Source organism: Stegodyphus dumicola, chromosome 12 (assembly GCF_044657685.1).
Source record: "Stegodyphus dumicola isolate Sdum_Otavi_A_Nest chromosome 12, ASM4465768v1".
Classification (NCBI taxonomy): domain Eukaryota; kingdom Metazoa; phylum Arthropoda; class Arachnida; order Araneae; family Eresidae; genus Stegodyphus; species Stegodyphus dumicola.
This window is the reverse complement of record NC_140779.1, coordinates 33,177,120-33,201,481: the sequence shown is the minus strand read 5'-3', so window position 1 is coordinate 33,201,481 and position 24,362 is coordinate 33,177,120. Positions and strand designations below refer to the sequence as shown.

The 24,362-nt window shown below is 30.8% G+C and overlaps 1 protein-coding gene across 2 annotated transcripts in view; it reads left to right on the top strand.

The window, feature by feature from the left end:
* LOC118195097 (uncharacterized) overlaps positions 1-24,362 on the top strand; it is a 183,699-nt gene that overhangs the window by 27,331 nt on the left and 132,006 nt on the right. The window contains exon 1 of one of the 2 annotated variants that reach the window (XM_085827606.1): positions 13,927-16,205. The exons of the other annotated variant lie outside the window; for it this stretch is intronic. Coding sequence (XP_085683732.1) covers positions 15,509-16,205 — 697 coding nt within the window. The 5' untranslated portion in view covers positions 13,927-15,508. Of the gene's footprint in view, positions 1-13,926; positions 16,206-24,362 lie in introns of those variants that run through there. 2 annotated transcript variants of the gene reach the window in all.

Below are 24,362 nucleotides of genomic sequence, written 5' to 3'. Positions count from 1 at the left end.
CAGTCCATACAATGTATGGACTGAATCCATACAATGTATACTATTCAGTCCATACAATATCATGTTTACCGTAACTGTTTTCAGAATCTATTGAATATACAGGGTGTCCCGGACCCATTTTGATGTTTAATAACTCATAAAATATTGAAGCTATAAACAAACGTATGGCATTTATTGATGGAATAACTTATATAGTATCCTTTTCAGGTTTGAATATCTTTACTTTTGTAAATATAGACTGCGTGTGTGGTTAATTTCAGACAATTTCATTTTCCAGTGTAAATATCTGTACTTTTCTAAATATCGTCTGCTTATTAATTGCATTTTTCTCTCTTTTGTTTTTGGCAACTATTGCAGTGTTATGGACTTTTTCCTTTGGGGATTTGTAATAACGTTTACAGAAGGAGAGTGTCGAACATGGATGACCTAAAATCCAGAATTACAACCGCAATAGCCTCTGTGGATGTCGACATGCTTGCCGGTACCTGGCGTGAAATTGGGCGTGAAATTGAATATCGACTTGATATTCTCCGTGCGACGAAGAGGCCACACGTGGAAGTTCATTGACAAGGGTCATGAAACTTTTTGAGTCTATCTAACCATTTATGTTATTAATTTTAATCTATCTTTCTTATTTTATGAGTTATCAAACATCAAAATGGGTCCGGGACTTTATAAACACCCTGTATTTCACTTTCATCAAGTCCGTATACGCAATGCTTCTTAATGTAGCAATATTCCATTTAATTAAAAAACCACATTTAACAGAATTAGATTCAACCGACAGAAAACTGAGCGTTATCAATCATTGTGTAAGGTTATTATTTAAATTAACCAGTTACTTGTGATTTCAGCTTTTACTGTAACTTCTGCTTTCCGTTCCCTCACCAAAATTCAAATTAATTATTTAGGATTAAAACTGAGTTTATTTTATTATAAGATAGACAGTCATTTTGCCTTTCGCGGACACGTTATGTTCGTCCTTGCCTGCTCTAAATAAGCTGCAATTATTCGGCCTTGCGATATCGCTGCTGACATTTGAATTTGATACACCGGTTAGAATTTCTGTGCCAACTTAGATTAAAATTCAACAGCATTGACTATTATTCTAAGAGTCAAATTGAAACTAACTGTTAATATACTATTTGCATCACCACGATTTGTGGTTGATTTTGTTAGCACAAGAACGTGCAATTATATTCTAAGTTCCATTTAAAAAAGGCTTTATTAAAACCATTCCAAGTCCCTGCAGCTACTAAACATAGCGATAATTCGCTTGACATCTAGGAGTTTGAATTTATTTTTACCAGATTTATAAAAACCCTATAAACGCCTTTCCTGGCCATTTTCAGATATATATAAAGAAGAAAGTCTGTGATACTGTTCGCTAATAACTTCGTCGCTACGACAGCTATCGTCACCAAACTTTCTACAATCCTTTTCTGGGTCCTGCAAAAGGTCGACGTCCACTTTTTTCCAAAAGCAAAATAGCTAAAGTCAAAAATATTAATTAAAAGCTCTTAAAACGTTATTTTTCGCCCTCATTTTCCCGATTGACAACAGTGCTGATATCAGCAACAACGACAACAGAGATATATTAGCAACAATGGCTGCATGCCATTGTTGCTGATATAATGAGAGAGAATTAGTTTATGTTTCGATCGAAATTTTTATGTGGGTTCCATATCGCTCAAAATAGTTTATTTTGCTCAAAATAATGATTTTCTTTTTGTAACATAATGATGTCATATGGATATATACACATATGATTCTATGATTACGTAGTCAAATGTAGTATATGTATTGAATGTTTCTTTGGCATTTTTATGCTCTACAATGACACATCACATTCCTTATGATGTGTATGCTGTTATACGAATTTTCAAATGATGTCGTGAGTAAAATAATACATTAATCTCAATTTGACTTAACTGGCATCGGTTACCTTCTCTAGTTCTGGAACAAAATACACGTTTTTTGATAAAGAAATAAAGAGGATTTCTTCCTACAGAAACGCAGTATGGGTCACTATTTCTTTTTTTACTGCTAGTAAAATAAGCTTTTAACTAAAACCAATAAAGAATATTTTTATCTAATAGCTCACTTTCTGCTTTTTCCGGTGTCGCGCCTTTTGCCAGACCAATCCATCTAGATGAAGGATTGGTATGATGGATGTTGTAATATTATTATAACATTCGATTGTTACGATGAAACATATATGATTGTTTCCAAACGAATATTGTGTTTTGTATAGTCGAATCTGTTAATGAAAGCATAAGAAAATTTAACTATGAACCACTATGCAACGAAAATGTGAATGCAAAGAACAATGTTCTTCTAGTACATAACGGCAGAAATAACGCAACTAAAAATGTAAATATCATTATCAAAGAGAAGAAATTAAACAGATTCAATACTTAATTGTCTATATTTAATTATTAAATAAGGAGGTATTTTATGCCCAAATGGAATGAAATAACAAACCTGTATTAATAAAAGTAACTGATATTTTATGCGTAGAACAAACCATACGTAAAATAGAAATTCACTTTTTTACTCCTTTCTCCGCTGAGCTCTGCCTTTTGATAGCTGTTGAATCCATGTTTTGAATTAAAGACAAAAAAGGTGACCATATACAAATCGTCTGTTTTGAACAAACCAAATTATCAAAATTATATATATTTACATTTCAAGCAATAACTATTTATATTATAATATCTAGTTTTAAGTTATGCATGCGTAGTATGTTAATTTTGTTATAATAATCCGTAACATTTTTTTCATAAGAATTTAATTATTGATTTTTTCTAAACTAATGCAATTAATATTTTTGTTCGATATTTCAACTAATAACAAACGAGTGTTTTCTCCAATGTGTAACTTTAGCCTTTTTACTTCCTTGCACGAAGTAAAAAAAAAAGTATTGTAATCGCGAAAAGTTTCAGGCAGCAAATTTCAACGAAAATATCCATTTTGACCGCTATCGAATGCAATTTAACGATGTTTTTGAGTGATATCTGTACGTAAGGACAGAATAAAATACTCTTTTCCTTCAAAAAAATTATAAAACTGCTTTAAAATTAATTCTGAAGAGAATTTTTCTTGGCGTCTGTACGAACGTATGTACGTACGCACGTATGTATCTCGCATAACTCAAAAACGAGTAGCCTCAGAACGTTGAAATTTTGTGTATATGACTTCTATAACATGTAGATGTGCACCTCGTATTTTGGTTTCAATCAGTGTATAAAACAGTGTATCGGCAGTGTATAAAACGATTAAATATTTCACATATTGCCTAGGCATTTTATAGAATGCTAAATGACAAATCGGCAAGCTATGAACTACATCTGCGATCATTTTCGAATAACCGACACCACTTACCTGAAGTTAATAAATGATGTGAAAAAAGCCAAAATGACTGCTAAGAAGGTACTATTGGTTGCTGAATCGCTATGACGTGTTGTTTGTGGAAAACAAACGTAAACTCGTTTACCCTGTTAAAAGAAGCGTCAGTTTATTTAACGTACTTCATAAAATGCATTTGGCTGTTGGACACGGAGAGCGTGACAGAATATTGAAGGAACTTTAAATCAAATACCACGGATAGATATTAAACTGTACATCCAACTTTGTGAAAGCTGCCAGAAAAAAAAAGGTATTAAAAAGGGCATTATAGTGAATTTAATTCCATTTGTCAGGTAGATCTTATTGCTTTCCAGTCAGATAAACAATGCAAATTTATCATTGTGTACCAAGATCATCTCAGTAATTTTTTTACTTATTTAGAATAAAAGTTTTTAATGCAGGCTTTCATTATTTTTTCAGGAATAAATGGCTTTTAAATACCATCTTATCGTTACCTTTTTTTTCATATTACCTAAAGTGCATTTGTCATTCCATTAATTGCCTAAGTACTATATACAATGTCTAGGTGAAGTATATAATAATTCTTATACTTCATATTTGGCCAAAAACTCGGCCACTCGGAAAAAATGAGTGCGAAAATTAGCGCTTTCAGAGTTTTAATTAATATTTCGGCTGATCAAAGTCATGCGAAGATGGGAACAGTCGAAATGGCTTCCCGCGAATTTTTAAATTCAGGAATAATGTAATGTTTGCAATGCTATTTTTATTTCATCGTGAAACTTAGAAATATTTTATAACAAACTCTAGTATTTAAAAACGAGCAGTGGCAACAACTTTCGAAATAAAGCAGATTTTCATCGCCAGCTTGCGAGACTGTTGCCACTCGGAAAAAAGAGGGCGAAAATTATCGGTTTTTCGAGTTTTTAATTAATATCTCTGATTTTAGCTACTTTTTTTTTATATAAACGTGGACGTCGACTTTTTCCAGGACCCAGAAAAGAATTGTAGAAAGTTTAGTGACGATAGCTATAGTAGTTACTAAGTTATTAGCGAATAAACACACACACACACAGACTTTCTTATTTACATATATATAGATAATCGATTTCTTTGAATATCCGCAATAGTTATGTTACAAAGAAATTAAACTCATTAATGCCGAAATGCTATTTTGGTTGTATTATTTTTAGCATGTATGGGGCTTAGAACTAAATTGTTTCATATACGTAGAAAATTGTTTAATATTTATTGTATTTGAAATTCGCAGTTATCGAAAATTGCACTCGAAATACTTTATATGAGAACCTCATTTTATGCGCACTACGCTGTAGATTCATCCTATTCTTTATATTTGATACAATCCTCTCATCAGAGTTCAGCAAAAGTAGAATAACTCTGAAGTAAAAAATTCTTGGCTTTTATTCTAACTTTCTTAGCAGAGTAGAGTCATTAGCAGCGCAAAGAGAACTACTTAAACAAAACCAAGCACCATTCCAAATAACGACTAGTTGTTCAGGTTTTGTTAGAGAACATATTTCGCTTTTTTTCGTCTAATCTACACGAGAAGTTTCAGACACTTGAATATTTTACTTTCCTTTCTTCTCGTTAACGTTCTTGTAATTCCCCGTTTCTGTGTAAGCAGTATCTTTTATTGTGTTCCAATTCAACTTTTTATTTCTTTCATTCCTTTTTTCGCTGTGGAAAGAACATCGCCGCTTCAATGGTTCCCACGAACATCGAACATGTAAGAATCTCCCTGCGGAGAAATACCAGGTTTGTTTTTCTCTTCAGCTCTTCGCGGTTGGAGTGTTCGATTTATGTCGCTTCTGCCAGGGTATTCACCGGCAGTATTTATTTAACACTTTCTTTCCGCCATAACACAACATTCTGCTATGCTCCAAATCAACGCCAGACTGCAACCGGCATTTTGGCTTCTAATTTTTTTGTATTTTTATGAAACCGCTTTGCTGTTCTTTTTATGGTCTTGTTTCACAAATTGTAGTGAAAAAAGATTTAAGTAGTTGTAAGGTTTCAAAAATGGCTTCTGCTTTAAGTATGTATTGGTAAACTAAGTATCTAAAATTTTCACACAAACTGCTACTTTGATTTTATCCGGTACAAAGATCGTGGTAAAATAGATTTTCTCCGTATCATTTGTTCGGATGTGCTCGCATTCATCTAAACTCATAGTAAATGTTTTAAAGATAAGTAAAAGGTCTGAATGCCTTTCGTAAGACGTGTGTGTGTGATTATGGCAAAGCCTCGAGGGCTATCTGCCTAAGAGGAGGGATGCCTTCGTGGAGGACTTTCTAAGGGAAACTGGCTCGTATACACGTTACACATGGGGAAAACCACGAAAACGCTCATGCAGCCAGCCCGTTCGCGGGATTCGAACCTCGGACCGAACTACCAGTGTTCAGCGACTTTACCGCTCGGCCGCTGGTGGGCCCCTTTCGTAAGACGAATTCATATGGTGTCCAAACATATCATTTGAAATTCGAGTTTTCTTGATTTTTGACATTTATTATGCTTTACTACAAACCCTGTTCGCCCATTTTTAGACGACTTTCATTGTATTTACAGAAAGAATTTTACCTATCATTTTTGTGTTTTAAGTCTTCCATTTGATATCCCTTGTTAGCCCAAAGGGCGTTAGTCCAGAAGAGTTATTAATTTCGTTTTGGCATTTTGCGTCGATTCGCTTTTAATATTGTTGAAAATAAAATGATCACGTTGTGATCTCTAGCGATTGTGCGTTTGCAATTGTCTGATATCTTTTTCCCGGCAGACCTTGCAATAAACGTTTATGTAAACAAATATTTAGAATTCGAAATGTAACGGATCGTTTTTGCTTACTAGGTTAGTTTATTCTTTATTCTTCTCGGATTACCTGATTAATTATACTTGGATTATATAATCAGTCTAATATGTTTATGTATGAGATGTGTTTTGAATAAAAATTAAAAAAAAACTTGAACAACATGGTCTTCATGCGAAAATCACGTTTATTCTTTAGTGTGATATAATATTATTTTTATGGTATTGCAGTTGAGATAAAATTTGTGGTTGATGCCCCTTTGATCATAATATAAAATCTGAAAGCTTTCAGTTTCTTTTTGTTCAGATTTTTTATTAATATATTTTAATTAAGGTGGAATTAAATAGCATTAAAGTTCTAAAATTTGGAGTTACATAAAAAATACTCATTTTAGACTCAAACACTTTCTGTATTTTCTAGAATGTTTTGACATACACAAAACATATGTTGTTCTAGAAGATGTTACTTGGACTTATATTCCTACATTTTGTAAACAGAAAGTAGATTCAAATATCGTCAGTTCAACAATGTGTAAAAATTCAATTAATCGTATATGAAGAATTTTTTTAAAGCTGAGAATGACGGAATTGACTTCTTGAAAACGATCTTTCCTCATCTGTATGCACAATATAAGAACATATAATGTTTTGGATATTTATAAAAATTTGTTATTTTGCCTTCACTATGAACTACATAAGCTAATTTTAAAATGCGTTATTGACAGATTCAAGAGATCGACATAAGTTTCAATTTTAATAATAAATAAATATGTCTTTTACATGATTATTATTTTTACTTCCTTGTACGAAGTAAAAAGGAAGTACTGTAACCGCGAAAAGATTCAGGCAGCATATTTCAACAAAAATATCCATTTTGACCGCTATCGAATGCAATTTAACGACGTTTTTGCGTGATATCTGTACGTAAGGACAGAATAAAATACTCGTTTCCTCCAAAAAAAGTATAAAACTGCTTTAAAATTAATTCTGAAAATAATTTTTCGTGGCGCCTGTAGGAACGTATGTACGTACGTGCGTACGTACGTATCTCGCATAACTCAAAAACGAGTAGCCTCAGAACGTCGAAATTTTGTATATAGGACTGCTATAACATGTAGATGTGCACCTCGTATTTTGGTTTCAATCGGCCGCGCCAAACGTATATAAATATATTTATATATATATATATATCCACTCTGTTACCCGGCTCAGTGATCTCAGTTTCTTTACTCTTATATGTTTGTAAATTGTATATTTTTTGCTTTAGAAATGATTGACTTATGTAGTTTTTATCTTCCGGTTAAGGTTTTTATGCCTTTAGTAAATCTGTATGCAATATTTTTAGAATTGTCAACAATTTTAAAGTTGTTTAAGTGCCGCTAAGCCTAATACTTCTCTTGATGGCGGCCATTGTTTGTTTACATTTGAAACAGCAGGATAGTGGATTTGTTGCCAATCTAGAGAAACTTAGCTTCGCAACAACAAAGATAACGCCTTCATTTATTATTGCCAGTTAAATCGTGCTTAATCCTTTCTGGAATTTTTTCGAGGAAATAAATGTTTAAAATTTACTTCGTAATTTTTAATATAGATATTTTGAGTTTTTATCTATTTTTGCCTTCTAGCGAAGTGAGAACTGAATTAATTGAATGAGAAATACTCAATCGTCTGTGAAAAACTGTTTCTTATTTATTTTATTTGCTTAATTTCTTTTATACATCATTCTAGCTTTATTATAGTATTTGAATAGAACATGTGGCAATGCTTAGAAAATTCTATTTCGTTAAATGATATAAATTGTGTGCATTATGAGTTATAATATGAACGAAATATAATACTGTTAAGTGAATCCAGCGCCAGAGTGTCGCTATGGTAAACAAATACTAGAGTTAATTTTAAAGAATGCATTTATTCTATTGTGGTTTATGCGCTGTCGGCGAAGTAAATTTAATTCAATCCAATAAGTTTAAATGAAATGCAAGAAAAATGCGTATAATTTAATTCCGTACAATGAAGTCATGTGGTGTACACATCAGATTTTTTATTATTATTATTATTACTAAATACGTTTAAATGTGTATCTGAATGTGTAAACTATGTATATATGTAGTTAGTAATTAGGAATACCGGATTTTCTGCACAATGTTTTGTAGAGTTCCTCACTTTGTAATTCTAAGTTACTGTTGGAAGTGAAGAACCTTAAGAACTGATAAGCGAATAACCGCTTGAGTTCGTGTGACAGGAAACAACAAGATAGAAGGGTAAACTAACCCTTTATTATTCCAACTAAAGTTTAACAAAACTCCGTCTTGGAGAGTACAATAAAGCCGACACTTCGGCTTGAACTTAAGATTCTAAGATTTAACCTAAACTAATCTAAGAGGTATAGCCGAAGCTATCAAAATTCTAACAGAGTTGGCCCCTTAACGTTAAAGCTAACAAGCGCCTAAAGTACGGCCGAGCGACGAGCTTACGAGAGAGTAGCATGAAAAGGCGGACGCGTGCAGCCAGAATACCTGGTATCTCTCTTTCTAAGACCGAAGAACTTCGCGGTTAAATACAGCTCTTCCTCATCATGTATTCAGACGTGATTCTAAAACTACGTTCTGGCCGGAAGTGGTAAGTTGAATTTAAGAATCGATATGAAAAGAACTTCAACTCAAAATTTAACTGTTAATAAAATTAACATAATCCTTACAGTTTGGACTGCAATGTAACTACTTATTTATTTGATAATAAGTAGTTTCATTGCAGGATATCACTTTTTTCAACACAAACCTTATTTATAATTGATAGAACATTTAAGAGTACAGCTATTTTATTTTATAAGCCACACAAGTTATTAATAACAAAAATAATAGCAATATTTTATCCGGTATTTGTATCAAATAATGCAGATACTTGCAGAATATGTTAGACATTTTAAGTTGTATAAATAATAGCAAAAAATAGTGTGCAGTATAAAAGCTATAGGGACTACATTTTAAAATACAAAACACTTTAAAAAAATTCTTATTTACGTGATTGTTTCATAGGTTTCTTGTGTGCATTTATAAGCATTAGAACTGTTGCCATTTAAAGTAGCTTTGAAAGAAATAATTATATTGCCTTTCATATTATTATTTTTGAGGGGAAGGAAAGGTTCTGAAACACTTGTTTTTTCAAATAAGAAATTTATTCGATAGCGACAAAGTGTAAAATATGTTACGAATATGGTTGAGGCAAGCAGATTCTGTTGTTAAACTAGTATCCCCATTTGAAACCAAAAGTTGGTCTCTTAATGTACCAATTATTTAAAAGCATTCTTAAAACATTTTCAGTCACATGTTGCGTGCGTACGAATTCATGCAAATGTTGTTCTTTCCTTTATGTACATAATCCTCTCAACTGCCGACATCATTTCATCATTCCATTGCACTAAATGAAGATCTCTTCTTGGGCCTTTTTAAAAAGAGCTTGTACGCAAATGTTTAATGTCTTTTTAAGATCCGCACAGCTACATAAATTTTTGAAAGTATCGAGGCGAAACAACAAGGGGAGAAAATCCACAATTTTATCTGCTATTAAATAAATTTTATTCTTTAGTTTATTTCCTAAGAAATGTTCAGTGCAAAGATCATAAAACGAAATAAAGAAAGTACTAAAAATTTTATAGTAATTTGATTCTAAATTGATTTCTGTTTAATGTCTTTCTTTCCTTAGTCATCAAATAAACCATTCTGTTGGGGAAGCGTTGCACTTCTTTTGGCTTTAGGATTTAGTAGAAAATTATGGTTAAATGTTGCTGTCATTCCATATTAAGAAATAAAATGGTCTTAATTCTCTTAAGGAACAATGATGTCAATGCAACTGTCCCCCCGCATCAACTGGAATAACCTAGTCCCCGTGCATGCCGTCACAACACCCCCTTCCTTCACCCGAAACCCCCTTCTCCGGCGGTCTTAAAATAGCTCTTCGAGAGTAGCATCGCCCGTTTAGAACCATTTCTAAAAATAGCATTTCCAATCTTCCACTCGAAAAACCCTCACCTACACACCCACTAGCTTGTTTAGTGGTGGACTCTCCCTCGTTAAGGAACTGCATCGATGACTACAAATTCGATAGAAGATTGATTTTCGGAATACATGATATCGATTGTTCGGTTAGCGGTATAAAGAGCGTTTCTTTTATCTTCGAAGGAATTTGTTTGTGTTGTGTATTTTCTTATTGAAAGGTACATATTTGATTTAAAAATCTAGAAAGAATATAATGCATAAATTAGACAATATTGTTGTGATACGGTTATGTTCCAACACCGTTTTTTTTTAATTATCACAGCTACGTAGAACCATTTCTGTCAATTTTATTTTTAAACTAGGTATTTATTTGCTTTTTAGAAGGTTACTAAATTGGAAAGAATTTCAAATGTCTAAAACTCATTTTCTATTTTGCATTTAAAAAATATTGTATAGATTCTTTTGCTTAAAATTGCTGATGCATTCGTTTGTCTTTAATGATATCATGTTGAATTCATATCTATTGCCATTATTTTACCAAACCACTATTATTGAAAAACTTTAAAGAATCGCAGTTTTAGAACTCTTTTGGTTTTACTTTCGGTTTTACGTATAACAAATTTAAATTATTATTTAAATTATTTACTATTAATGTATCATATCTGCGCTATTTTTAAAGGGCTAAAGAATTTATTGATTTGGCAGCATTTCCAAGCAAATGGCATTTAATATATTCGTTAGTAATTCTAAAATAGTTCAAAGAAGAAAAGCGAATGTAAGGCTAGATCCTGAAAATCTAATGGGCTGATATGTTTGGTATTACAAGGATGTGACAGGTAGTAGGTATCATACAAGATATTGACATACTACAAGTAGCAACTCGCAACATTGCGTCGCAGTGCCATGTAGCCTTCCCACTAGCTCACCGCCTTTAGAAATGAGCTAGTAGCACACAGCCATACACATACATTCCTCCAGCATGGTAGCCATTTTCTCATTGCCCTGACTCGCAGTTGATGATCACTGGTATTGTCACTGATTCAGTGCAAATTATAATTGTCTTATCAACTAATGATATCTTTTGAAACTACTGAAAGCTACTTCTTGTTATCCCATAGCAGTGTGTGGCTTAACACAAATAAGTTACCAGCTGCTGGGACTACACACTGGTAATGCTTTTCCATCATATCGGTAACTGAAAAATATGGATTAAGCATTTTGTTTTTAGTATTTCTCATATTTAACATGCAGATGTTTTTTTTAAAAAAACTATAACCTTAATGCATTGCAATTAATCTTCTAAATTTAAAATTTAATTGGAGATTGATTTACGAGTAGATATCAAATTGTAATATCGGTTAATTTACTTAGCATTTTCTACTATTTATGTGTTTCAATTCGATTGCAATTGTTCTACTTAAATTCAGTATGAAATGAAAAGATTGGAATTAATTCATATCATTGCTCAGTATTACAAAAATGATAATCTATATAATTTGTTAAAACAATGATGATAATATCAGTTCATTGTGATGAAATTCTAGATAGAAAAGGTAGTGCTTTAAATGTTTTATTTGCTATTTTCTGAGGCTACAAATTAAGATATTTTTGTGTGCGTACGGGTTCGTAGTAGACTAAATGCACACATGTCCGCTGGTAGGTTTGCAAAATTTATTTTATGAATAGCAGTACTTCATAGTTCTGGAACTTTCCACAAAAATAGTCGTACAGCTCTTCACAGTATCACAGAGTACAGTATCATACTTACACTTCAAACTACTCGCAATGCAAAGCGCATCTTAAGAGCTGAAAAATATGGATCATTAAATACTTAAGCCAACCCGGAGGTATCTCAGTATTCCTCACTCACATTGAATTATCAATTAACAACAACTGAGGAACTCGTTATGTAATTAAAGTAACTATTACGGTGACACAATGGCCGGAACAAAATGTCGCCAGTTGTGGCGACGTTTGGCGATTTCTCGCCAAATCTAATGAGAAAAGTTAGTCGCTGAAACCGCTGCCAGCTTGGCGGTATCTCGCCAATCTAGTAAGGTAGCAATTTACTCAATGTTGAATAGACTTGCCCCTGTATTCTTACTTATCCGGAAAGCTTCGGAAAGATTTTCACATGATATTATAGAGAAAAATACAACAAAATCACATATATTGCATTAAAATTACCTAGCTAGGATCAAAACTTCTAACAATATGTTTTCCAAGTTCTCTTCTGTTTATCACTTCACTGTAACTGTTGTTTCTGACCATAAACGCAACCACTGAAAATGTTTTCTATAGTTTGCTTTCTCATTAAGCTGAACTAAGCTGGAAAGTATTACATATTCGTTGCATTAAATAAGTCTGAAATAATATTTTGCTTAATTTATATGTACCGCCAAAGCCATCAAAATCGTTTTTAAAGATTATTGTTAAACTAAAACAGTTTGTGACATTTATTTTCCGAGTAAAACAAAAATGGCAACTTGCGTAAGCACCTCTTGGAAATATTGAAAAATGTACCTAACTGAATTCCACGTGGAAATATGCTACTGATAAAAATAACTTAGTAATCTCCTACTTTTGTAACTGTTGTAAAATAAAATCTTTCAATCAGGTCAATAGACAAATCATACTGAGTCTCTTGAATCACCAGAAAACATCATTATAGTCAATGATATAATTTTAAGCTCTTGATCAGAATGCACAAAAGCCTCAATTGAACAAAATTTGGAATCGTCAGAAAGTAAAATAAACAAGAGTGTTTTACTCTTGTTTACAAAGAATACAGATATGTGTAATTATGTTACAAGGTTTGTGTCTTAATTATACAAATCTGTATTCTTTAAACACAAATTTGTATTATTTAAACAGCAGATTAAATAACACATTAGATATTCTGTTTACAAAGAATACATATTTGTATAATTATGTCACAAAGGTTTGTGACTTAATTGTACAAATTTGTATTCTTTAAACACAAATTTGTATTCCTTAAACAACTGATTAAATATTCTGTTAACAAAGAATACAGATTAGTATAATTATGTCACAAAGGTTTGTAACTTAATTATACACATTTTCATTCTTTAAACACAAATTTGTATTACTTAAACAACAGCTTAAATCATTAGAAAAGACCATATCAAGAAAAACATTCCATCATTTGTTGAATTTATCATACATGTAATGAATTGAATAGCAACTGAAATCATCAGAAAAGAGTAATAAAATAAGATACACTCGCTTTCAGTTTTTGAATTGCTTGCTTAAAAAAGAATTCAATAATAAAAACTTAGAAAAAAGTATATCAACCTAGAATATTCGCTTTTTAGCTGTTAAACTGATTGAAAACGAAATGTACGTTTTGAAGAGCAATTGAAATACTGAGAAAAAAATAATCTAAGTACAAACATTCTCTTTCAGAGGAATAGTAGAAACGCAGTATTAAATATTTGTAAAAAGATTATGACGATACTCTGAACCGGCACTTTTTATCCATAACTTTTCATCACTGCCAAGAAATTACGTCAGTCTTTCTTTTCTTCTGTAATATTTTTTATTATTATTATTATTCACTATTTTTTTGTAAAAAAAATAGCATCTTACTCCTCAACGAAACTTAGCCTCGAGATGGATCTGCTGAAGCATCACGGGTAATTTTAGGAGTCGGAAAAGTGAAGGGGGGAACAAGGGGTATCGGAAGGATATCTATACATACACCTCGGGTTAATGTTTTCTGGGTGCATCCTAGTTGTTAACATCAGTTTGTTGGATTCGAAGACTGTGTTCACAACTTCCCGTATCGCTTCGGATTATACAGCATGCAACGTTTAATTCATCACTTTTCAAGTGTTCTATATTGCTTTCGAAACACGGTGATCACATTGCCCTTCTAGATGTTTGGACATTTTATGTTAATAGTGTAATGTATTTCGTCGAAGTCTTTTTGACTTAAAATGCTGTAAGCTTTATTCTGCCTGGAAATTAATTCTTCATTATTTGACATGGCTAGAGATTTTAACCATCTTTAAGTATTTCATGTTTGGTATAATGGCAGGAAATTCTAAGTATTATTCAAAATATGTCTTTCACAGAGTGAATAAGAATATCATTATACAGTTGAGATAGCTATTTCGGTTAAATCAAATCTCAGTATTACAAGTACTGCTGCAGAAAAAGTATGTTGAAAACGTATGTTTGCAAAAGTATTAAAAATACTTTCGTTCATCGGATATTTTTGTAAATATATTAGAGAATAAAAAATAACTTAACCTCTATATATGTTTGAAACTATGAAAATTTTAAAAGCATCTGTAGATAGTACAGATTATTAAACTAGTTCTATTCCATCATTTATGAAATCTTATTTCTGAAGCGTATGAGGAAAATTTTAATTTTTATTTCATTTTTTTTTTATTTCTTAGCTATTCATCCTGATTAAATGTGGCATTAAAAGTATTAATTTTATACCAACTGAGATTTATCCAAAATAATCTGATATTTAAAGTAGCCCAATATTTGTTAGTGAATCGTTGTGGCGAAAATTCTTCCTCTGTTTTACTGTTTGAAAGAAGAAGATCAAATACTAAATCTGTTAAAATTGTTCTTGCTAGCAATGTGCATTTTTAGTATCACTGGCAACTAAGAATATATCGGATTCTTGCAATTAATTTTTCAATTCTTCAAATTCTTTTTGTTATATTTTGTGATAAAAATTCCGTCTTATTTTTTAAAAAGGCATTACATATTAAGAAAAAATATTTATAAAATCTATTGGCACCAAGTTTAAATTTAGAATACATTCAATATGAGCACTTTATTAAAATTACTTTAAAAGAAAATTTCTTTGAAAAATCTTGAATTGTAAATTATTGCCAATGTATTTTATATCCCTTACGTCAGTTAATTACCTTTTATTACATACAACCTTTCTCACTGGATCATTCTCTTTTAATTATAAGTTTTAAATTTTAAAAATTTATGCTTTAAATGTAAATTTTCTAATTAAATAATAACCTGTATTTAAATATTGAATGTATTTTAACTCTGCAAAAGATATTTTCAAAATGATTAGTATCAAATATATTATCAAAATTTGATAAAAGTTGACTTTTTTAGAACGATATGAATGCCTTTTATATTTCATGTTATTAAAATTATATAGAAAGACAGAAAGGTCATAAAGATCATAAAGGTGGAAAGAGAGGTACCTAATTAAATGGATTTTGTTTTCTAATCATTTGCATCAACATTTAAAGAGTTTAAAGTAGGACATAGCCACAAAAAATTTATCGAAAATTCATAACTCAGTTTTTTTGCTGTCAATGGAAGAATACAGAATTTCGAAAGACAATATGAATGCTTGTAGATCATTGAACAATCAAGAATTCCCAACTGTACAGCAGGTTCCTAATGTGGTTTTATCTCCAGATATTCAATATATTGATGAAGAAGGGCTACCAAGTGATTCGAAGTCAATAAAAATACATAGAGATGACAGAACTCACAGTAGTTTAAGAATTGCAAGGAAACCGTCATCCAGACGACGTGTCTGTCGCCATCATAGTGACAGTGAAGCTCGAAATGTCACTACCTCTACAAAAAAAGCTCCTAAGACTAACCATAAACCACGTTCTAAGAGAATCCGGCGGTCTGTTTCTGATGTCGAAACCAACAAGTCCAGTTATAGGCCTCATATTAGACGGAGTATCAGTGATCGATCCAGTTTAATTGTTGTTGGTAAACATTTGGCTCCTCCGAGGCCCAGACTTCGGCCACATAGTATGAGTGACACTCATTCTTCTAGATGCAGTTCAACTAAAACTCTGTCTAGTAACGTGTCTATATCTGAAATAGTTGCAGTTGAAATGGGACTCAAAGATATACCTGGACTGACACAAAAAGAGGCAAGAAGGAGAAGAGTAGTTTTTACAGTAATGGTTGTTTCTGTCATAATCCTTGTACTCAGTGTGGTATTAATTGCTCTAACTTTGCTGTTGTCCCCGGCTGTCGACGCAGTATGTAAGTTCTAAAAATCATTATTATTATTATTATTATTATTATTATTATGATGATGATGATGATGATGATGATGATGATGTATCAACTTCTGCAAATATATTTTATATCTGATTATCTAGCATAAATATACCTTTTCGTTTAGTGTTTAGTTTTAACAACATATATATCTATAAACATAAGAATAAATTGAGTTTAATTAAAAAAATTAAATTTAAATACATATTTAATTAAAGATTCTTTGCGCCATTGCTGCAAGGAATGAAATTTAAATTTAAACAAATTTAAATTCTTAACAAATACGTATAAAAGTAAAAAAATAAAAAAGCAAATTTAAATTCTAAAAAAAGGGAAAAGCCAAAAATAATTTAAAAATATGCAAACATGCAAAAGATTTAATTCTCGAATTAATCTACAATATCATTTAAATTCAGAAGCATAAGCAAATCAAGTGCAAAATCTATCCATGAAAATAAATCTACTAATTTAATAAATTAAAATTAAATTAAACAATTTTTTTTAAATGCATATGTGAATGATCGTAGAGTAGGCAGGAGACAGACTTATCAAGGGGAAGTTGCTTCCAAACCTAACTCTCCAATCATTCAATTCGTGTTTCGTCATTCATGCAGACAAGGGTAAAAGTCAAAACCAAAAGTAATTCCAATAAAGTGGTATCCTTAGAAATTTACATTAAGTATTAACATTTAAGAATTAAAGTTCAAAAAGGAAAATACTAATTAAGTCTTTTGAGAAACAAGCAAGTAAAGTCAAGAATTAAACTTTTTCTTAAAAAATTAAATTAAATTTTTTTTAATTAATTTTTTATAAAATAATAAAAAAATCTAGAAACCAATGTATTTTAGAAATCCTTGTCTACAGAAACTTCCCCTACACGAATATGCATATCAATAAAAAGAAACTATAAAAGAACTATACAAAATCCATATAAATCAATAAGAAATAAGAAACAAAAAGAAACAAAAAGAACTAATTCACAATTTTTAAAATAAATATATATTTAAAAATATAATTTCATATTTAGAAAATACTTAGATACTACATAAAACATTTAAAAAAAATACTTAAAGCAAGTAAATAGTAAGTTTTAATTCTAACTTACCTACTATATAAGTGTTGGGGTCTGCAAAAGTGTTGTGAAAGTGAAGTAAGTGTGTTCTTCAAATTATATAGATGGCTCTTATGTAGGTAGAGTGTCAAGCTGCTATCTTTGTTATAGTCAAAAATTTTTTGTAAATATTAATATTAATTAAATTAAATTAAATTAAAAATCCTAAAGGTAGTAATGTCAATTATTTAGGGAGTTAAGTAACTGAGCTAATCAAGAGATGTATGTTTGCTTGAAGGAAATTAAATGGATAGATTTTGCACTTGATTTGCTTATGCTTCTGAATTTAAATGATATTGTAGATTAGTTCGAAAATTAAATCTTTTACATGTTTGCATATTTTTAAATTATTTTAAATTATTTTTGGCTTTTTCCTTTTTTTAGAATTTAAATTTGCTTTTTTATTTTTTTACTTTTATACGTATTTGTTAAGAATTTAAATTTGTTTAAATTTATATAATTATAATATATATTTTCGGTGAATATTATCGGGCGAAATGTTGAAATTAAATACTGTAATTTAGAATTCTTCATCAGCTAATTTTGGATCTGATCTACCTCCTGATGATAACGTTGAATCAGATGTTAACTGCATTCCTCTGGCTATACTATGTTTTTACTTTTTATTATATTTGGTTATTTTTGCATATCCTTTCTCAGTATTTCGAATGGTTTGTTGACTGTTGGTTGATTTTTCACATATATAAGGGGAATTTTAGATTTATTGGTTTTGAATTTCTTTCATGTCTTTATGGATTTTGTTCCAAATTTCTTTCTTTTTTTCTATAATTGATTAATTTTCAGCAGCAGTTGATATGATATTGGGATAATTTGTTTTAAAATAAAAATTTTGATAGTGTGTGTAATATGTTGATATATGTATATATATATATATATATTAATATAGATTTATATTTAATATATAAGTATATATTAATGTATATTAATATATATATTATTAATCTAATAATATGATTATATTTATTAATCTATCTTTGTCAGCTCACTAGTAGAAACTGGTATTAGTATGTAGACAGGTAGAGCACAGAACACTAGTAACTTTCTCCAGTATATGTATATATATATATATGTATATATAGATATATATATATAGATATAGATATAGATATAGATATATAGATGTATAGATATATATGATTATATTATGTGTTTCTCCCATGTATAACGTAATGCGAAATTATCGAAGTAAGAACTCTTGCCAAGGTAAAGAGCTCTCAAATGCTTTAATTAATTATTTAAATCTCAGCTTTGTTTTATTTTCCTTGTTTTGAGAGTAACAGCGGCTAACGCAAAACAATGTTGACCAACGTTTTGCTTTTTAAAATCAAGCTTATTTCTCTTAAAATTCAGTAAAGTAACTGTATAATGAATTTTGACGATTCTTTTATCCTCAAATGCTTGCCGCTGTATTTATCTGATATAGTATTTTCAATTCTGGAGGACTGTTTGTCAAAACTATGGGTAATTCGGAGTTCCTTTTATACCTCTTTGCTGCCAGAATACTCATTTTATTTGCAGTAACATAAATAAATGTCTCATCAGTTGCATCAAAATCTCTTGCAACCAAAAATAGGGACTTTTTTCTACGCACACTTTCTACTAATTAAAAATTCAGTATCTATAATGACATAATTATATACCAAATATAAAACATTTGAACTTTCACTGGAATGTTTACGAGAATTCAACAGTTTTACACTTGAAATTGTAGGAATCCGAGAAGTTCAAATAGATATATTCAAACTGTACAGATTTTGTAGCTGAACAAGCAAAAGTACTCAAATTTGCAATAGTATATTTTGCCCCTAACGGAGTTCATAGCTGCATGTTTCCCGCTGAACGAAATTTTAGTACTGATGCGATGAGAAATGTTAGTATTCGCTGTACTTGATCCCTAACTGTACATTCCTGAATCAGTGGATAGTTCACAATGCTTTGTGACTGTAAGCTGTATATTTATCACCCATCATATAATGATGTCAGTGTTAGATAACCAATAACTTAATTCCTATGATGCTAATTAAAATAATAATGCCTTTATGTGAGACAAAAAATGAAAATTAGAATAGTAACATAATCTTAGTCTAATTTGTTTAGATTATTCAGTATTATATAATTAGGAAATATTTAAATTCTACCTTTTCCTTGGCCTTTTCTTAAATATTATCAGTTTAATTTATGCATTGGGTTAAATATGACGTCAGTTACACTAGTTATGTTAATCACTTCTTATAATTAGTTAATTGGTTGTGGTGTTGCGCGGCCCCAACCTACACGCAACAATAATAGTGACTGCTATGAACTGGAAAGTACACAAAACTCTTAAGAAGGGTTTAACTCCCTTTTTATTCTACTTTAGAAGTTACAGATGCGTGTACTTGACGTTCACAAACTACGCCGACCCGGCGGTAAAATAAAAATAAGAAACTAAAAATGAATAATAACAAGTTACTACGTACGAGGCTCTCTAAACGTAACTAACCTAACCGCGTTCTAAGATACCGCTGATATTTCAGCAAACTTCTGAATATTAAGTTGAAAGATTCAACTATCTGTCGAGGTAAGCACACAGGCCGAAACGCGCGGTTCTTCAATTTCTACCTAGCCACCTTCACGCTCGTGAAGCAAAAAAGCACACTTACGAACTTGTTTCCCTTCTATTTAACTCAAATTAATTCTGCTGACAATTTGAATACTTTGCGCGTTCTACTAAAATTTACATACTCTGGCATTGGCAATTCCAGGGGAAAGTAAGGCTTGACAGGAAAGATAGTTTAAACTTAAAATAAATGTTAGTTAAAATAAATATAAACCCTACATGGTAATTAAATTAATTATAACAGGATTAAGCTCAGGAATGCTATCCTACAGAAACATTTGCTGGTGTGGAAAACATCATTTGTATTATCAAAGCTATAAATTTTAGGATTTCAGCTTCATGCAAAAAACGAATAAAGAACATCAAATTTGTTTCATTTTCTAGAAACCTACTTATATGATTCTCTTCTTTCATATTAAACTTTCAATTTTTATTTTTTTGTGTCTGTAAAGGTATTAAAAGTCGGAGGAAGAACATATAAGGAGAAACAGCGCGCTATTTCGTAAATTTAGACACTTGAAATGAATTAATTAAGCAAAGTTTTTAATAAGTGGAATATTTTAATTCATGCGTTATTAAATTTTTGTTATGAATATAAATATTAAGTATATTTTGTAAAAATTTAATTTTGCGGAAGGATAATTTATCTTCAAAGAAAGGGTTTGTGTTAATAACAGTTTCTTTCAACGAAAGATAAAAAAAAAAAAAAAAAAAAAAGAAATTACTGTTTGTAAAGTAATATGTTTTTAATTAAAATTAAAATGAAAAAGTTATAATTATTTGGATACGAGTAGAATCTTCTAATTTGCTTCCGATATTCTATAGCTAAAAAACTGCTTAAAATTTCAGTGTGATTGCACATATTATGTTATGTTTAGAAACTCACCAATTATGTTGCGTTTCTATGGCATCTTTCACATGACCCTTCACTTTCTCTGTGACGCTGACACGAGGCTTCTGTTATTTTCTCTCATATATTTCAAATTCAGATTGCACATCATTTATTAACATAAATTTCTTTCACTTACTTAACGAATTACCATTTAATCCTATTTACAAAATCTACATTCTGATGGAAAAAGCTTCCGTCCTTTATAAATTAAAGGAAACTTCCATTAGATTTTTTTTTATTTTAGAATAGACTGCTTGTTTAGACCTAAATGCTATTAAACCTACTCTTTTATAAATCAAATGTATTGTTTTATTTTGAAATAATAATGCTACATATGTTTAGGTTTTACAATTAAGCTACAAACATTATATCTGCTACTCAGCATTTTATGTATATTTAAAATATATCTAAAGGGAATGCTGTTCCTCAGAATTAGGTTTTCAAGTGTGCAACTTTTCTTTCCTCTGCTGAACATCAGTGTTTCATAAAATGAAAAATTCTTTAACTCAGATGATGGTCGTGTATTACATATTGATTACCTAACCAGATAGACTGTTAGAAGAAATTTGTATGGCCATCATATATGACATGCAAAGAAATGCAATGGAATGTTGGATGGAAGTTATTGTAAATCCGCAAATGCAACGGATTCTACACAAATGCAGTTTTCTTATTTCAGGATCAGTGTTTCATGAAGTGGAAAGTTCTTTAACTCAGACTATGTCCACGTATTACAAATTTATAGCAGATAGACTCTTAGAGGAAATTTGTATGGGCATGATATGTGACATGTATGCAAATACAGCAGATGGAATACGTGAATACACAAGTGAAATGGATTATATACAAACATTATACAAGTATAATTGTAAAAGTACTTATTTAATGCGTTTTTCTCAGTGATATATATTTCTTTTACCATTTGAAATGCAATAGAACTTTAAACTATTTCTGCACCAATGCCGGTAACTTTTATTTTCTGCTTCACCTTATGTAGCTCCATTTTTAAATTCTTGTATTATTGGAAAGAAAATAGATTGAAATTCGTTTTTAAATGCAAAAAAAAAATCGTTATCAAGTGCAATAAAACAAAACGAAAAAATCTGAAAGGTTTCAGATTTTAAATTACGTCCAAAGTACTTAACGTAAAGGCGTTCTTTTAACGTTTTGTGTGTTACCTTTATTTATTAAATATCATGTTCTTTGCACTTAAACCATAAAACTCAGTTCAACAGCAATGTCGCAAAATAATTTTAAAATGAGTCTATCTTTAGAATTTCCGATGCACAGTTCCGCGCGGTGGACATAAAAAGGTTTTTTCCCGTAGAGTGTTGCCATTCCTCCCTTTCAAATTGAGTTTGTTAATCAAAAATTCGTTAAAGTTTTACAAAATATGAAATGGATCATAAAACAAATTCCAACTTTCAAATTTGCGCTTTCAGATTCCCATATTCTCAGTAGAATTACGCTATTCAAAACTGGATACCGTTGTTTTATCACAGTGCTAGAAACATACAAACATTTATGCAGATTCTTCATTACTTAACTTCTTAAAATATTAATACAGGGCGAGTATTTGGTGGCAACGATTTGAAGAGGGATATATCCTTTTAAAGTTTTAAACGCAAAATCGCAAAACGAAAACAAAAAAATCTCAAAGCATTCAGATTTTATATTACTCCCAAAGGGGCATTTTTAACGTTTTGTGTGTTGCCTCTATTTATGAAATAGTATGTTCTTCGCACTTAAACCATATAAAATTCAGTTCAACAGCAGTATCACAAAATATTTAAAAACAGTTTATCTTTAGAATTTCCATTAGACAGTCTGGGACGCTACAGATAAAAATGTTTTCTTTCTGTATTGTGTTGCCATTGCTTGCTTTGAAATCATTAAGTTTGTTAATCAAAAATTCGTTAAAGTTTTGCAAAATGTGGAATACATATTAAAAGAAATTCTAGATTCGAATTTCGAGCTTCCAGATGCCCATATTCGGGTGGAAACGTACGTTATTCATAATTCGATGGCTGCAGGTACCGTTATTTTTTCACAGTGCGAGAAACATATTTACATTCATGCACATTCTTCTTCATTTAATTTATTTTAAAATAATACAGGCCAATAATATTTAGTGGCAATGATTTGAAATGTGATTCAGGCGTTTACAGTGATTCAGCATAAAATCTCATTTCAAAACTAATAGCCCTTCTGAGCTAATGCTCCTTTGCACTAAAAATTTTTATTTTGTTTTCTTAACCTTTTATTTTTATTCTCGGATTTTCCTTCAATATGTTTTTAAATCGTGTTCATTGGTTGAATTCTATGGGTCATAAAATTATCTAACGTAACTCATTACTAAACGATTTGTAAACACATGTATATTTTCTGGAAAAACCTTCGTTACTAATTCTTGACAAAAATACCCTGAAACTTGCAGACTATTATAAAAACATACCATTCACAGTTACTTTATATCATTCTCTTCTTTTAAAGATTTTTTGTATTCTCAAATTAAAACATGCCCCGTTTTCAGTCTACATTTTGCAGTCCAAAAATATTATTTGGAGGTATTTGTCTTCTAAAATTGAGGTCGAGAAAAATATTTTTTTACAATTTTGTGAGGCTCAAGTTGTAATTTTATGCGCGGCTGATCAACAGACACCGATCTGAAGAATTAATACTTGGCAAATCCCTTTCTTTAACTCTCTTCACATTTCATACGAGCAGAAGTTTCTATTTTCGTCCTCGTCTGGGAAGAAATAAATGAAGTAGAGGAAAGCCCTGATTGAATTTCACAAAAAAAAAAAAAAAAAAAAAAAAAAAAAAAAGGATAAAGATGGAGAACATTTTCTCAGGGAAGCTTAATTAATGATAGAACTAAAAGTTGAGGGGTTTGCCGGATCTTTTCAGCAACTAAAATTTCTTTTAAAACAACACTTCGATTCAAGTGATAGTCACTATATAAAATCCCTTAATTCAACAATAAATTTACATTTTTTAATTTCTGAGTAGCGCAATACGTTTTTAAAGTAACAATATTTTTTAATTTCCAGTGGTTAGTCAAAAAGTTAAAAAGAACTGAAATCTTATAAAAGAGGGTTACAAGCAATAGAACTAAAATAAAGACCAAAGTCATTGCCTAAAGAGCGTTCTTGAGTCTCAGTATTTCGGCTCTTCTGTAGGACCACGAAGAGCTCCACATCAGAGCAGGTAGTCCTTTCCATTTCTTCTCCAAAATCAAAAAGTGGGCAAATAGGATCGGTTGAAATGCCTTTGCTGTGCTGGCAGGCGACAAGGCAATCATGTCCTGTAAACGAATGAAAGGCCGTAACTGTATAGCGTCTTGGACTATCAGGAATAAGAGAAGGACTTAACCTTCTCCAATTTTTTAAGGATGTACGAGCCTGAAGATCTCGTAAGATATCAAACGTAAATATCTTCTAAAAAATAATTTAATCTTCCAATAAAAAATGTTAGCATGTTGTAGTAAACTAGCACCTCTTTTAGCAAGGAACTCCT